Raw genomic sequence first — 17,705 nt, forward strand, 5'->3', positions numbered from 1 at the left:
CTCAGGATTGTGCAACGTAGCCTCAAATGGATCCATAAGTGTCGGGGAGTCATATGGGGGATGTACAGGTCTCGTGGGTGTCGACAAAGCCTTTATCTCAGCGTCCAGGGCCAGCTGGGTCTTTGTTATGGGATCAGGAGTCTGTATTTTGACTTCCGGGGCAGTCAGCAGGAGATTGTGATAGAATAGGGAAATACACTTATAGCGAAATTCTGCCATCTTCACTGTGGCCCGTGAGGAGGGGTTCTTCTGGTCAGCTTGTGTTGATTGGAGTTCTTTTTCATATTGAGCGAATTGTTGTTCAAAGGTGGTCACCATTTTGGAAGCTTTCACAAGAGTACAAGGTGGACTTTAATTGTGAGAGAAAGGGTTTTTTATAATTGTGTTTCCTGGTCCCTATGGGCTGCTATATGTCAATTTCCAGGGGAATATGCCTCAATAAAACTGAAGTGTTTTTTATTTAGCCGAATAAAATGTATTTGATGTCTGTGGCTGGGAGCTGAGTGCATGCAAAACGTGTGTTACTATGGGTAGGGATCAGTGTTTTTTAGATTTCCTTTATAATACAGAACTGAGCACAGTAACCGTCAGTAGCCTACAACCCCTCCCCCGTCTCCCTTAATTATTTATTTATTTTTTCCTCAAGCAATTAAATATATACTTGAAGAATGGACTGTCTTATAGAGATCGAAGGTCATATATAGAATGGGTTGAGTCACAAACCTATAGCTAAGTGGGTCTGCTTGAGTCATCCAGTCCTACACTTCCTCTGGTAACTTACCCCAAGATTTGGGACTATAGGAAGCAGTATAGGCTGACCCGTGCATGGGCTGGTCACAGCAGTAGACGTCACACGCCGTGGTCGTGTTACTGGGGACATAAACATTTAGGGGGGGTAAATAAATATTCCCACTCATGTTGAGGCCTTGACCTTTGTCAAGTCCTAATTCCACAAATTTATATACTCATTGTAATATTATGTGAATTGCTATATAAAAGTGGTTCTCAGTATTGTATCTCTAGTGCCCTCTCCTTGTCTGTTGCAAGTGAATCCGAACTATAAAAACAAATACACTTGACCAAATAGCTCATCTACAAGCTCACAGCTGTCACACTGTGAGGTTGTAGTCCTCCCTTAATTAGACAGAGAGAAAAAATTAAGATTAGCTGGAAATATTGTGAGTGTTTTGTAATACATCTGTTTGTACATGCCTTATTCGCCCAGAGACAGATGCATATTATGAGAGATTCCTACATGAAATGTAAACAGCAGATCATACAGGCATTTTAGATTCCTCATCTGACTTAGCTAGTTTGCATTTGTAATGTCGCCATTTACTCTCCGCTCGTACGGTGCAGGCCGGGCGTGGTGAAAGTCATACAGCAAGACAGAGTTATGCCAATGGTGAAAGTCATACAGCAAGACAGAGTTATGCCAAATATGGATGTCCTAGGCGTAAATGCACCCCACTCAATGCCATTTGTGGCAACCTTGCATAGCATTTGACCACGCTCGCCTGGTAAAGACTAAACAAAGGATGTTCCCGGTATCGGAGCTGTATTCTCTCACAACATTACTGCAGACCAAACATTAGCGCCTGCGTAGTGATTTTCCCAATAGACCCATGCACGCGCACCCGCAGTCCCAACACGCCCCCCCCCCCGCACGCACATACATGCACACAAACGCATTGGAGCGAGCTGTGAGGTTACATGACTGAATACGGTATTGCTTACTACATGTACTATTATGGAAAAAAAGAATATCCAAATGTAATATTTAAGACAATGATAAGAAAATAGATGCCGTAAAACCTGTAAAATTAACTATTCCTGATACATTTCTGAAGATATTAAACAGGACAGTATTCCCCCACCACACTTCACAGAGCCTGGGAGGGAGAGCCACGCACGCACACACACGCACACATGCACTAAGCAGCTTCTCCTCTCCCTGGCACATTCCTGAGAAAGCAACAGTCAGGTTCCGGCCCCCCTCACCCTCCCGTGTAGCAAATGACTTTGCTGAGACTCTGTGAGAGAAACCCGACCCGTCTGACACTTTCTCGTCCCAAGGGGAACATGTCAAGATTCCAAACACTTTTATAACCTGTGATGATATGATGGGGTCACACCCCTTCAACATCCCTGTACTCTGTATTTGCCACAGTGAACTAAGCTACACAGACAACGTCATGACCCTGTCCACACGATACAATGCTCACAAATACTAATCTATAACATGGGGCATAAACTACTATTTCCTTGTCTGTTACTCCTTAATTACAAATGTTGTATATTTCAATGGCATTTGAGCTCCTTGCTGGGAGCTCGGGCACCACGTGGCACGGTACATTTACACGCACACACATTCAGGGCCGAAACCCAGAAACACAGAGAAGCAGCACAGTTGAGTAACTGGTAGAACATGGTTAATACCCGAAGGTCATGAATGTATCTTAAATCTTACAATTAATTGAAGCTAATTTAAGTATATTAGCATGTGTTTGCCACTAGCTATGAGTTTGGTAGTGTCATATCCCTAATATGTATGGCATGGTGTAGTACAGTTGAGTTTGGGTTTTTTCATCCCAGCCTACTGACAGGAAATATGCTGAGCTGTGTATCAGACGGTTATTCTGTTGAAACCACATGGTTTGATGGAAATCATAAACCTACATTTCTTATCTCTTTACACAACTAACAGGGGAGTAATTATGCCACTCAGTCACACATCATTATGATATCAGATTATCAGGAAGCTCAAAGTCTAGACATTAAAGTGCATGACAGTAAGTACACCTTTAATGAGCCTAACAATATGCTGTCGGAGGACAAGCATAAAAGCTTTTTTTGTTCCAGTACTGACTACAGTATGTGGACCATGGTGACATTGATCAATTCTTGATAAAATAGCTTCTAATATATTATTTAGGCCCCAAAATCTAAGCTCTCCCCACCTCCCCCACAGCTCCACATTCCAGGACACAGATAAGACAAGACAAGCAGAATGGGGCATTTAAGAAACAAAAATGACATTTAGACCATAATGGATAGCCGATAAATAACCAAATGTAATCTTTAAAAAATTAAAATTAAATCTGGGAATTAAATAGCCAAATTCAATAATGGCATCCTTGATGTTACCTTGTTTTGGGGTGATATAAACATGTAAATGGTAAGTGTTTTGTAACCATGTTCGCTGCTTGACACACCAAGCAGTCTTTTACTCAAACTTTATCAAGTAAAATAAATTAACTGTGGTTGTGTCTGAAGTTTTGAAACAAGATGGCCTTGCACTCAGCTACCAGCTAAATTAATAACAACGTTAGAGCAAGCGCTAAGCAGCTTGTCTAAAAGTAACCTTTTGCCCAACCATACATCACATCAACAGAGCTGAATGTTTAGCTATCTAAACATATATATATACATTATATATGTGTATTGTATTTATTATTATTATTTTAAATGGAATGGCTGGAACCTGGAAATGAAGAGTTTACCCTAGTTTTCAAAATGTAAAATACACATACTACATGCATACAACACAATCCACTGTAGCCTGTCAATCACCCAACAGGTCAATGCATTCAGACCTGCCAAATGTCAATATGGTATCACACCCAATTATCACTATCATTTTAGCATTTAGCATAAGCTCTGGGTATATAAATATTTGTAGTGATTGCCCAAATGGCTGGTGTCGCTGCTATATGCATATGAACAGCACTACCTAGTTTGTGCACATACACAATAACCTTGTTGGCTCTTGCTGTTATAGGTGATTATTTTAGAACTTGGTATTCATATTTTAGAGAACTGTTAACTTGAATTATCAAGTTTGTATTTGATCCCTGCTGCATCATGTCAAATGCAGTTTGTCTCAAACATTCTGAAATGTCTTTTCCCTTGTCCTAAGGAAAACCATTGAGTTTGATCTTACAGAGTGCAACTTTTATTAATGTTCTTGGCAATACTTTTGTGGGAAATGTATAATGTTTATAATTTACTACACGATTTGGTCTGATAAACCCCCAGGATACAGTGTCTCTTCTCTCCGATATCAGATTATTTGTGTATTCAGTTTCCCACTGGCCAGGTGAGAAACGGAAAATATTATATCAGAGGGGAGAGAGACGAAGTGGGGGTGGGGACGTGTATCCGACCAGATGTTATTATGAGAATTGATGTTAACCTGAATTCAAACAACACATTCACCTCTTTATCTGACTCCAACAAATTAAAAAATGAGAATGTGTTCGTAAGGTAATAACTTGAACTGAAAGAAAAGAATGGTTGTAGTAAGAAACTTTACTGTTTCCTTGTGCCCTACTGGGAGAGTATTTTTACTTAGTTACAAATCTAAAGTACTTTAATGGCGGTGAGCTGGGGCACCACGTGGCAGTCCGTCTCACATCAACCTGCCTGCAGCTCTCCCTTTCTAGGGGGCCTAGGCTTTGATAAATATGCCAATCTACAAGCTCAGCAGTGTACCCTGTGAGCCTGTACATGTGGCATTTTTCCCTAAATTCCTGTATATCAGTATCTGATGTATGTACACGTACGTTTTACAGAAGGGATGAATTAATATTTACAGTAATCAATTACACATTTATAATCAATCATTAAGCCAATCGATCCCTCTTACTCCACATGAGTGTGCGTGCATGTCATGTCCCCCAGAGACATGAAACTTATATACATTTACACTAATCGATCAGTTAAGCCAATCGATCCCTTACTCCACAGAGTGAGCGTGTAATGCACTAATCGATCAGTTCGCGACCCAATCGATCCCTTACCTCCACATGAGTGAGCGTGCATGTCATGTCCCCAGAGTGTTTGACCTTATATACATTTGCACTAATCGATCAGTTAAGCCAATCGATCCCTTACTCCACAGAGTGAGCGTGCAATGCACTAATCGATCAGATATACATTTATTGATACACTAAATGCTATTCAAGTGCTGTTCCCCATTCAAATCACATAATATGTACATCTTTATTGTTTCCTCCTCTATCTCATGAATGGTTTTGGCCTAAATTTAGTTTAATTTAGTTCTCCTACAATTAGCTTTAAGGTGGTGCACTTCGCCTATACTAAGCATAGAATATATGCATACCTTATTTTGGGACCCGAAGGAGTGCCACACCCAAGTGTTTGCAGGAGAACGGCTGTTTGGTCTTTTGGGTTGGTCTATCTCTGTTGTATGAAAAGCCCGAAGACGGGATATGGTCGACGTCAGACGGTCACCACGCTGATGCTACCCGGTGTGAGAGTGCTCTGTTTATCCTGAGGTCCGGGGGCAAATACACACACAGAGATTACCCACTACCCAAAACTTTGATCTTCTAAATCATTCCACCGTACAATGAAAGGCAGAACTCAGTGTTACCGATTAGCCCTAGCCCGGCATATATTTATTGATTACATGGGGGCATTCCCCTGAAATGAATAAGAACAGCACTTGAATATGAATAACATATATACGACCTGTTATTTCGCGAATCATATTCGCTCCATATCAGCTCGTCGGTCGGGGCCCCTGGAAGCAGGACAGAAGGCTTGTTCTGTCCTGGAGAATTCTGACGTGTCTCTACTTTCTCAGACCCTATATAGAAATCTTTCTGTCGCTCTGTGACCTTGCTTGAGCACATGCAGCTAGGGTGCACACTCTGTTAATTAATGGTACTGCTTAAAGGTCTACTTTATACCACCAGCGTGCAATGCACTAATCGATCAGATATACATTTATTGATACACTAAATGCTATTCAAGTGCTGTTCCCCATTCAAATCACATAATATGTACATCTTTATTGTTTCCTCCTCTATCTCATGAATGGTTTTGGCCTAAATTTAGTTTAATTTAGTTCTCCTACAATTAGCTTTAAGGTGGTGCACTTCGCCTATACTAAGCATAGAATATATGCATACCTTATTTTGGGACCCGAAGGAGTGCCACACCCAAGTGTTTGCAGGAGAACGGCTGTTTGGTCTTTTGGGTTGGTCTATCTCTGTTGTATGAAAAGCCCGAAGACGGGATATGGTCGACGTCAGACGGTCACCACGCTGATGCTACACGGTGTGAGAGTGCTCTGTTTATCCTGAGGTCAGGGGGCAAATACACACACAGAGATTACCCACTACCCAAAACTTTGATCTTCTAAATCATTCCACCGTACAATGAAAGGCAGAACTCAGTGTTACCGATTAGCCCTAGCCCGGCATATATTTATTGATTACATTCCCCTGAAATGAATAAGAACAGCATTTGAATATGAATAACATATATACGACCTGTTATTTCGCGAATCATATTCGCTCCATATCAGCTCGTCGGTCGGGGCCCCTGGAAGCAGGACAGAAGGCTTGTTCTGTCATGGAGAATTCTGACGTGTCTTCCCTTTCTCAGACCCTATATAGAAAATCTGTCTCTCCCTCTGTGACCTTGCTGGCTCGCAGCTAGTGTGTACACTCTTGTAAGTAACGGTACTTACTGATAAAGGTCACTTTTATACCACCAGTACATACAATGCAAAAAGAAGTAAACTGCCTGCTCCATCTTTATACCCACAAAAGGCTCTTTTAAGAGCCGACCACATTATTTTATAAGAGTATCCTCACTTTTTACGTCATGGTCACATGTTGGCACTGGAAGCTTATGGCTTTATATTAATACATTTTCGTATACATTTTTTTTGCCTTACGAGCAAAAATATGGACCCTTTCTAAAATATTCATTGCTAATATTATGTATTGCAAACATAATTTCTGCTGCTGACCTATCTATGATGCTCTCATTGCTCTGATCCAAAACAGTACAACACAATATTCAATGCATGGCATTACATTACATCAGATAATGAATACATGTCATCAGATTAATACATCAAAGTTACTCACGTAATCAAATCAATACATTCAGTTAGAACATTTTGCAAATCCCCCCCACCCCTAATAAATATTGACATCAATATTTGTGAAGCCATCAATCAATGGGCCATTTGCTTTTAATGAAAAGCACACCCAGGTTGGTGTTTTTCTATATACTGTAGAAGAGTGATAAACACATCTTACAAAATGTCTTGTGTTGGGTGACATTGCGTGAAGACTATTAGTTGTGTGGCCCAATGTTCTGCATGAGATGCAGCTTCTCATTTTAGGGGGGGTCCTTTTACACATACATAGGCCTACATCAATGCATACACGCACGCACGCACGCACGCACACACACACACACACACACACACACACACACACACACACACACACACACACACACACACACACACACACACACACACACACACACACACACACACACACACACACACTCATTTGTTCATATCACGCTGACCCATTCGTTTTGGGATATGTATCCCGGTGGTAATCATTAAAAAATTAAATTTCTTTAAGGTCCCATGAGTTATGTTTATTGGACTTTAGATAACCTTTGAACTCAGTACGGGGCATCAAATGGGAGATTGGACTACATTTTATTGCAGATTAACTCCTGGTGACTGGATTCAGGAGTTGTGCAGCTGTACAATGACAGCGTCCTCAACCCCCACGCGCTTTGAGAAGCCACTGATACTAGACATGTAGATTAGATTTAAACCAAAACTCTAGACTTGCTTGGTACAGAAGAGTCTCATTCCGCACCCATTCCAGGACGATGAAGTGTGAACAACTGCTGGTTTTGGTGTGAAGCATCTTGTTGAGTTCAATACAATGAAACAATGCCTCCCCTTTCTATGTATGTGATGTATTGCCATGCTTTTTGTAAATGTAATGTAAATCGCTCTGGATTAAGAGTGTCTGCTAAACGCATACATTGTAATTGTAATTGTAATGGAAATGTGTGAAATGGCACTAGGGAAGAAGTATGCCTATATATATTTGTATTTTATACAGAGTACAATGAGTACATTTGCTTTGCAGCATGGCACATAATGAAGTATCTTAGCCTGGCTAATAAGCCAGACTAATATCACACAACACTGGCAGGCTTTTCTTTTTTTGCCAACGGCTGATTCGGTCTGGTTTATTAACCAGGCTAGAAGTATCTAGGCCTACCTGAGAAGTGTCTCCATAATCAAATATACATACAGTTTATAGAAGATTTAAACACTCTTAGTTTTCTGATCACAGTGAGTTATTTGTCCAAATTAAAATTAACCAAGTTTTCCAACAGCTGGCATTCTGTCATTGGAAGTTGGGATCAACTCCACCATCATGCTTTCCTTGAACAGGAGTGTGTTTACTGCGTTCAGAAAACATTATATTTATAGCAAAACGGATGACATAACAAAATCATAGTTTATGGTATCACGTCACCAGGAATGTCTACTAAATTGATTGTGAGTATTGTTGTTATTAGAACATAGTTTACAATATTTTAGAAGAAAAATGACAAAGGCAACACTTTGATCTGACTCTAGACAGGTGATGTTTTGAGGTTATTACTAAAAAGGAGTGCACTGCTTTCATCTTAGATATACATTCATGATAGAAAGGCACATGTGTGTCAGCTCTTTGTCGCATTAAATAATATACACAGTAGTTTGTTATAACTTGTTTTAATCGAGGAGAAAACACAAGTGGCACAAGAGAGAAGAGGGCCTTTGTGTGTTGACTCTACATGGTTCTCATGTGGTGTTTAAGTCCAGCCCCTTCAGAGCGTTCAGCATCAGTCTGTGAGAGTTTACTTGAGAGAAGGAACAGCAATCTACTATCCGAGACAATAATGGCAGAAGTCGCACCAGCACCAGCTCCGTCACTGGCCAAGGCCGCCAAGAAGAAGGCACCACCCCGACCCAAGAACACCGGCCCCAGCGTCGCTGAGCTGGTCGTCAAGGCCGTGTCCGCCTCCAAGGAGCGGAGCGGTGTGTCCCTGGCTGCGGTCAAGAAGGCTCTGGCTGCCGGCGGCTACGATGTTGAGAAGAACAAGTCCCGCGTTAAGATCGCCGTCAAGAGCCTGGTCGCTAAAGGCACCCTGGTCCAGCTCAAAGGCACCGGGGCTTCTGGCTCTTTCAAGATGAACAAGGCAGAAGCGGTGAAGGTAAAGAAACCTATTGCTAAGAAAGCAGTTAAAGCAAAGAAGCCTGCTTCAGTCAAGAAACCCGCAGCAGCTAAGAAGCCCAAGAAGGTGGCAGCAAAGAAGCCCGCAGCCGCCAAGAAATCACCCAAGAAAGCCAAGAAGCCTGCCGCCAAGAAAGTAGCAGCTAAAAGCCCGAAGAAGGCCGCCAAGAGCCCCAAGAAAGTGGCTAAGAAGCCCGCAGCAGCGGGCTTCTTAGCCAAGCTAAGATACTTCATTATGTGCCATGCTGCAAAGCAAATGTACAGAGCGAGCGATTTACATTAAATTTACAAAAAGCATGGCAATACATCACATACATAGAAAGTAGTAAATGCGTAAGCTAAGAACGTAACAGTGGAATGGACGAGGACCGTGTTTCTCCATATACATTTTCGATATTGTTTTAGTTTTATTCAAAGGTCTGTTCGTTTTTGGTTAAATCAAAACGTGAAAGCTCTGATAATAATCAGTCATCATAGGGTTAGGGTACATACAATGCAATTCGAATCTAGTGTTGTCTACATAACACGATATAAGTCCAAGCTCCAGCCAAGAAGGTTGCCAAACCCAAGGCAGCAAAGAAGGCCGCTCCCAAAAAGAAGTAAACTGCCTGCTCCATCTTTATACCCACAAAAGGCTCTTTTAAGAGCCGACCACATTATTTTATAAGAGTATACTATCCTCACTTTTTACGTCATGGTCACATGTTGGCACTGGAAGCTTATGGCTTTATATTAATACATTTTCGTATACATTTTTTTTGCCTTATGACTCCTTTTGTTCTAAATAACACTAGGGGGCACGCTATGAAAGGCAAAGCCATTTTATTAGTCACGTAATCAAATCAATACATTCAGTTAGAACATTTTGCAAATCCCCCCCACCCCTAATACATATTGACATCAATATTTTTGAAGCCATCAATCAATGGGCCATTTGCTTTTAATGAAAAGCATGTACACCCAGGTTGGTGTTTTTCTATATGCTGTAGAAGAGTGATAAACACATCTTACAAAATGTCTTGTGTTGGGTGACATTGCGTGAAGACTATTAGTTGTGTGGCCCAATGTTCTGCATGACTCCTTTTGTTCTAAATAACACTATGAGGGGGGGCACGCTACTATGAAAGGCAAAGCCATTTTATTTCAACAAGTCAATTAAATGTGCTTTACACAGAACATCAAGCAATGGTGTTCCAAAACTATGGAATGCACTTCCCATTACAATCAGAACTGCAGCCTCACTCCCAATATTCCGCTATAGTCTGAAAACCCACCTTTTCAGACTCCATCATGGCCCGTAGCACTTACACTACCCCCTTAGATAGCACTTTATGTAGACTTATAGATTGGTTGGATAGGGGCGGGCATATATGTTTACCCTAAAGGTGATCATCTCGTTTTTATTTGTACTTTATTATCACGGCCAGGGCACGCAACACATTGATTATTATTGTATCAAGGGTCGCGAGAGAGAGAGAGAGAGAGAGAGAGAGAGAGAGAGAGAGACATTCCCACTCCCCCCCCCCTCTCTCTCTAACACACACACACACACACACACACACACACACACACACACACACACACACACACACACACACACACACACACACACACACACACACACACGCACACACAGTTTAACGTAACAATTTATGTATGTCCACACACGGAAAGCATACAGGAACACAAACCGTGCTCAGGTATTCAGCCATGTATATTATCTTTTTAGTGATAGATAGCATTCCATTTAGCTATGTTTTTTGGTAGTCTCTTTCCAGTCGTCAGGTATAGCTTTCTTTTTGTTTTCTTATAATCTGGTTAAATCCAATGGGTTTACCGCCTGGCATATAGTCCCTGGACCAGCTGACATAGGGGGCATCCCTGTAGGTTTTCTCTATGATTGACCACCTTTATTTTAGGCGGTCCTGAAATGTAATCGCTCTCTTCATTATTTTGATGAGTGGGTATTAATGAGTGGGTATCGCCTGGACTCACCACTGACCAATCAGAGAACAACGGCGTCTCAGAAGCGCAAATAAAAGCAGAAGTTTGCGGCTGCAATAAGCATTCTATTCTCAACTTCTTTGGAAGAGAACAAGACAAGATACAATGGCAAGAACTAAGAAGCAGACCGCTCGTATGTCCACCGGCGGCAAAGCGCCCAGGAAACAGCTCGCCACCAAGGCAGCTCGTAAGAGCGCGCCGGCAACCGGTGGAGTGAAGAAACCTCACCGTTACCGTCCAGGTACAGTGGCTCTGAGGGAGATCCTGCGTATCCGCAAGCTGCTCTTCCAGCGCCTGGTGCGGGAGATGACCGGCCTGACCGGTGTGGTGGTCGTGGAGTCTCCTCTCTGCCCGCGTCTCCCCGTGGAACGTGTCTCCACAGAGCGGCCCGGTTCCATCCTGGACCGTGATGACAAACTGAACTGTTTCTCTCCCGAGAAACAGCTCTCCCCGCCCGACTCAAAGCGCGCCGTCGGGTGGTATGTTTGTCCAGAGGAGATGCCCGGCCCGGAGCGGATCGATTACCTGCTGAAAAAAATGGACGAGGACCGTGTTTCTCCATATACATTTTCGATATTGAATTAGTTTTATTCAAAGGTCTGTTAGTTTTTGGTTAAATCAAAACGTGAAAGCTCTGATAATAATCAGTCATCATAGGGTTAGGGTACATACAATGCAAAAAGAAGTAAACTGCCTGCTCCATCTTTATACCCACAAAAGGCTCTTTTAAGAGCCGACCACATTATTTTATAAGAGTATCCTCACTTTTTACGTCATGGTCACATGTTGGCACTGGAAGCTTATGGCTTTATATTAATACATTTTCGTATACATTTTTTTTGCCTTACGAGCAAAAATATGGACCCTTTCTAAAATATTCATTGCTAATATTATGTATTGCAAACATAATTTCTGCTGCTGACCTATCTATGATGCTCTCATTGCTCTGATCCAAAACAGTACAACACAATATTCAATGCATGGCATTACATTACATCAGATAATGAATACATGTCATCAGATTAATACATCAAAGTTACTCACGTAATCAAATCAATACATTCAGTTAGAACATTTTGCAAATCCCCCCCACCCCTAATAAATATTGACATCAATATTTGTGAAGCCATCAATCAATGGGCCATTTGCTTTTAATGAAAAGCACACCCAGGTTGGTGTTTTTCTATATACTGTAGAAGAGTGATAAACACATCTTACAAAATGTCTTGTGTTGGGTGACATTGCGTGAAGACTATTAGTTGTGTGGCCCAATGTTCTGCATGAGATGCAGCTTCTCATTTTAGGGGGGGTCCTTTTACACATACATAGGCCTACATCAATGCATACACGCACGCACGCACGCACACACACACACACACACACACACACACACACACACACACACACACACACACACACACACACACACACACACACACACACACACACACACACACACACACACACACTCATTTGTTCATATCACGCTGACCCATTCGTTTTGGGATATGTATCCCGGTGGTAATCATTAAAAAATTAAATTTCTTTAAGGTCCCATGAGTTATGTTTATTGGACTTTAGATAACCTTTGAACTCAGTACGGGGCATCAAATGGGAGATTGGACTACATTTTATTGCAGATGGCCCAATGTTCTGCATGACTCCTTTTGTTCTAAATAACACTATGAGGGGGGGGCACGCTACTATGAAAGGCAAAGCCATTTTATTTCAACAAGTCAATTAAATGTGCTTTACACAGAACATCAAGCAATGGTGTTCCAAAACTATGGAATGCACTTCCCATTACAATCAGAACTGCAGCCTCACTCCCAATATTCCGCTATAGTCTGAAAACCCACCTTTTCAGACTCCATCATGGCCCGTAGCACTTACACTACCCCCTTAGATAGCACTTTATGTAGACTTATAGATTGGTTGGATAGGGGCGGGCATATATGTTTACCCTAAAGGTGATCATCTCGTTTTTATTTGTACTTTATTATCACGGCCAGGGCACGCAACACATTGATTATTATTGTATCAAGGGTCGCGAGAGAGAGAGAGAGAGAGAGAGAGAGAGAGAGAGAGAGAGACATTCCCACTCCCCCCCCTCTCTCTCTAACACACACACACACACACACACACACACACACACACACACACACACACACACACACACACACACACACACACACACACACACACACACACACACACACACACACACACACACACACACGCACACACAGTTTAACGTAACAATTTATGTATGTCCACACACGGAAAGCATACAGGAACACAAACCGTGCTCAGGTATTCAGCCATGTATATTATCTTTTTAGTGATAGATAGCATTCCATTTAGCTATGTTTTTTGGTAGTCTCTTTCCAGTCGTCAGGTATAGCTTTCTTTTTGTTTTCTTATAATCTGGTTAAATCCAATGGGTTTACCGCCTGGCATATAGTCCCTGGACCAGCTGACATAGGGGGCATCCCTGTAGGTTTTCTCTATGATTGACCACCTTTATTTTAGGCGGTCCTGAAATGTAATCGCTCTCTTCATTATTTTGATGAGTGGGTATTAATGAGTGGGTATCGCCTGGACTCACCACTGACCAATCAGAGAACAACGGCGTCTCAGAAGCGCAAATAAAAGCAGAAGTTTGCGGCTGCAATAAGCATTCTATTCTCAACTTCTTTGGAAGAGAACAAGACAAGATACAATGGCAAGAACTAAGAAGCAGACCGCTCGTATGTCCACCGGCGGCAAAGCGCCCAGGAAACAGCTCGCCACCAAGGCAGCTCGTAAGAGCGCGCCGGCAACCGGTGGAGTGAAGAAACCTCACCGTTACCGTCCAGGTACAGTGGCTCTGAGGGAGATCCTGCTTATCCGCAAGCTGCTCTTCCAGCGCCTGGTGCGGGAGATGACCGGCCTGACCGGTGTGGTGGTCGTGGAGTCTCCTCTCTGCCCGCGTCTCCCCGTGGAACGTGTCTCCACAGAGCGGCCCGGTTCCATCCTGGACCGTGATGACAAACTGAACTGTTTCTCTCCAGAGAAACAGCTCTCCCCGCCCGACTCAAAGCGCGCCGTCGGGTGGTATGTTTGTCCAGAGGAGATGCCCGGCCCGGAGCGGATCGATTACCTGCTGAAAAAAATGGACGAGGACCGTGTTTCTCCATATACATTTTCGATATTGAATTAGTTTTATTCAAAGGTCTGTTAGTTTTTGGTTAAATCAAAACGTGAAAGCTCTGATAATAATCAGTCATCATAGGGTTAGGGTACATACAATGCAAAAAGAAGTAAACTGCCTGCTCCATCTTTATACCCACAAAAGGCTCTTTTAAGAGCCGACCACATTATTTTATAAGAGTATCCTCACTTTTTACGTCATGGTCACATGTTGGCACTGGAAGCTTATGGCTTTATATTAATACATTTTCGTATACATTTTTTTTGCCTTACGAGCAAAAATATGGACCCTTTCTAAAATATTCATTGCTAATATTATGTATTGCAAACATAATTTCTGCTGCTGACCTATCTATGATGCTCTCATTGCTCTGATCCAAAACAGTACAACACAATATTCAATGCATGGCATTACATTACATCAGATAATGAATACATGTCATCAGATTAATACATCAAAGTTACTCACGTAATCAAATCAATACATTCAGTTAGAACATTTTGCAAATCCCCCCCACCCCTAATACATATTGACATCAATATTTGTGAAGCCATCAATCAATGGGCCATTTGCTTTTAATGAAAAGCACACCCAGGTTGGTGTTTTTCTATATACTGTAGAAGAGTGATAAACACATCTTACAAAATGTCTTGTGTTGGGTGACATTGCGTGAAGACTATTAGTTGTGTGGCCCAATGTTCTGCATGAGATGCAGCTTCTCATTTTAGGGGGGGTCCTTTTACACATACATAGGCCTACATCAATGCATACACGCACGCACGCACGCACACACACACACACACACACACACACACACACACACACACACACACACACACACACACACACACACACACACACACACACACACACACACACACACACACACACACACTCATTTGTTCATATCACGCTGACCCATTCGTTTTGGGATATGTATCCCGGTGGTAATCATTAAAAAATTAAATTTCTTTAAGGTCCCATGAGTTATGTTTATTGGACTTTAGATAACCTTTGAACTCAGTACGGGGCATCAAATGGGAGATTGGACTACATTTTATTGCAGATGGCCCAATGTTCTGCATGACTCCTTTTGTTCTAAATAACACTATGAGGGGGGGCACGCTACTATGAAAGGCAAAGCCATTTTATTTCAACAAGTCAATTAAATGTGCTTTACACAGAACATCAAGCAATGGTGTTCCAAAACTATGGAATGCACTTCCCATTACAATCAGAACTGCAGCCTCACTCCCAATATTCCGCTATAGTCTGAAAACCCACCTTTTCAGACTCCATCATGGCCCGTAGCACTTACACTACCCCCTTAGATAGCACTTTATGTAGACTTATAGATTGGTTGGATAGGGGCGGGCATATATGTTTACCCTAAAGGTGATCATCTCGTTTTTATTTGTACTTTATTATCACGGCCAGGGCACGCAACACATTGATTATTATTGTATCAAGGGTCGCGAGAGAGAGAGAGAGAGAGAGAGAGAGAGAGAGAGAGACATTCCCACTCCCCCCCCTCTCTCTCTAACACACACACACACACACACACACACACACACACACACACACACACACACACACACACACACACACACACACACACACACACACACACACGCACACACAGTTTAACGTAACAATTTATGTATGTCCACACACGGAAAGCATACAGGAACACAAACCGTGCTCAGGTATTCAGCCATGTATATTATCTTTTTAGTGATAGATAGCATTCCATTTAGCTATGTTTTTTGGTAGTCTCTTTCCAGTCGTCAGGTATAGCTTTCTTTTTGTTTTCTTATAATCTGGTTAAATCCAATGGGTTTACCGCCTGGCATATAGTCCCTGGACCAGCTGACATAGGGGGCATCCCTGTAGGTTTTCTCTATGATTGACCACCTTTATTTTAGGCGGTCCTGAAATGTAATCGCTCTCTTCATTATTTTGATGAGTGGGTATTAATGAGTGGGTATCGCCTGGACTCACCACTGACCAATCAGAGAACAACGGCGTCTCAGAAGCGCAAATAAAAGCAGAAGTTTGCGGCTGCAATAAGCATTCTATTCTCAACTTCTTTGGAAGAGAACAAGACAAGATACAATGGCAAGAACTAAGAAGCAGACCGCTCGTATGTCCACCGGCGGCAAAGCGCCCAGGAAACAGCTCGCCACCAAGGCAGCTCGTAAGAGCGCGCCGGCAACCGGTGGAGTGAAGAAACCTCACCGTTACCGTCCAGGTACAGTGGCTCTGAGGGAGATCCTGCTTATCCGCAAGCTGCTCTTCCAGCGCCTGGTGCGGGAGATGACCGGCCTGACCGGTGTGGTGGTCGTGGAGTCTCCTCTCTGCCCGCGTCTCCCCGTGGAACGTGTCTCCACAGAGCGGCCCGGTTCCATCCTGGACCGTGATGACAAACTGAACTGTTTCTCTCCAGAGAAACAGCTCTCCCCGCCCGACTCAAAGCGCGCCGTCGGGTGGTATGTTTGTCCAGAGGAGATGCCCGGCCCGGAGCGGATCGATTACCTGCTGAAAAAAATGGACGAGGACCGTGTTTCTCCATATACATTTTCGATATTGAATTAGTTTTATTCAAAGGTCTGTTAGTTTTTGGTTAAATCAAAACGTGAAAGCTCTGATAATAATCAGTCATCATAGGGTTAGGGTACATACAATGCAAAAAGAAGTAAACTGCCTGCTCCATCTTTATACCCACAAAAGGCTCTTTTAAGAGCCGACCACATTATTTTATAAGAGTATCCTCACTTTTTACGTCATGGTCACATGTTGGCACTGGAAGCTTATGGCTTTATATTAATACATTTTCGTATACATTTTTTTTGCCTTACGAGCAAAAATATGGACCCTTTCTAAAATATTCATTGCTAATATTATGTATTGCAAACATAATTTCTGCTGCTGACCTATCTATGATGCTCTCATTGCTCTGATCCAAAACAGTACAACACAATATTCAATGCATGGCATTACATTACATCAGATAATGAATACATGTCATCAGATTAATACATCAAAGTTACTCACGTAATCAAATCAATACATTCAGTTAGAACATTTTGCAAATCCCCCCCACCCCTAATAAATATTGACATCAATATTTGTGAAGCCATCAATCAATGGGCCATTTGCTTTTAATGAAAAGCACACCCAGGTTGGTGTTTTTCTATATACTGTAGAAGAGTGATAAACACATCTTACAAAATGTCTTGTGTTGGGTGACATTGCGTGAAGACTATTAGTTGTGTGGCCCAATGTTCTGCATGAGATGCAGCTTCTCATTTTAGGGGGGGTCCTTTTACACATACATAGGCCTACATCAATGCATACACGCACGCACGCACGCACGCACACACACACACACACACACACACACACACACACACACACACACA

General features: G+C 42.3%; 1 protein-coding gene across 1 annotated transcript; it reads left to right on the top strand.

The window, feature by feature from the left end:
* Positions 1-8,751: 8,751 nt before the first annotated feature.
* On the top strand, positions 8,752-9,689 carry LOC306940888 (histone H1-like; the record flags this gene model as incomplete). The annotated part of the gene is made up of 2 exons (XM_079526137.1): positions 8,752-9,292; positions 9,622-9,689. The coding sequence occupies 2 exons, from the start codon at positions 8,752-8,754 to the stop codon at positions 9,687-9,689; spliced, it is 609 nt and encodes a 202-aa protein (XP_079382263.1).
* Positions 9,690-17,705: the final 8,016 nt, after the last annotated feature.

This window comes from Electrona antarctica (genome assembly GCF_951216825.1).
Source record: "Electrona antarctica genome assembly, chromosome: 2".
Lineage (NCBI taxonomy): Eukaryota > Metazoa > Chordata > Actinopteri > Myctophiformes > Myctophidae > Electrona > Electrona antarctica.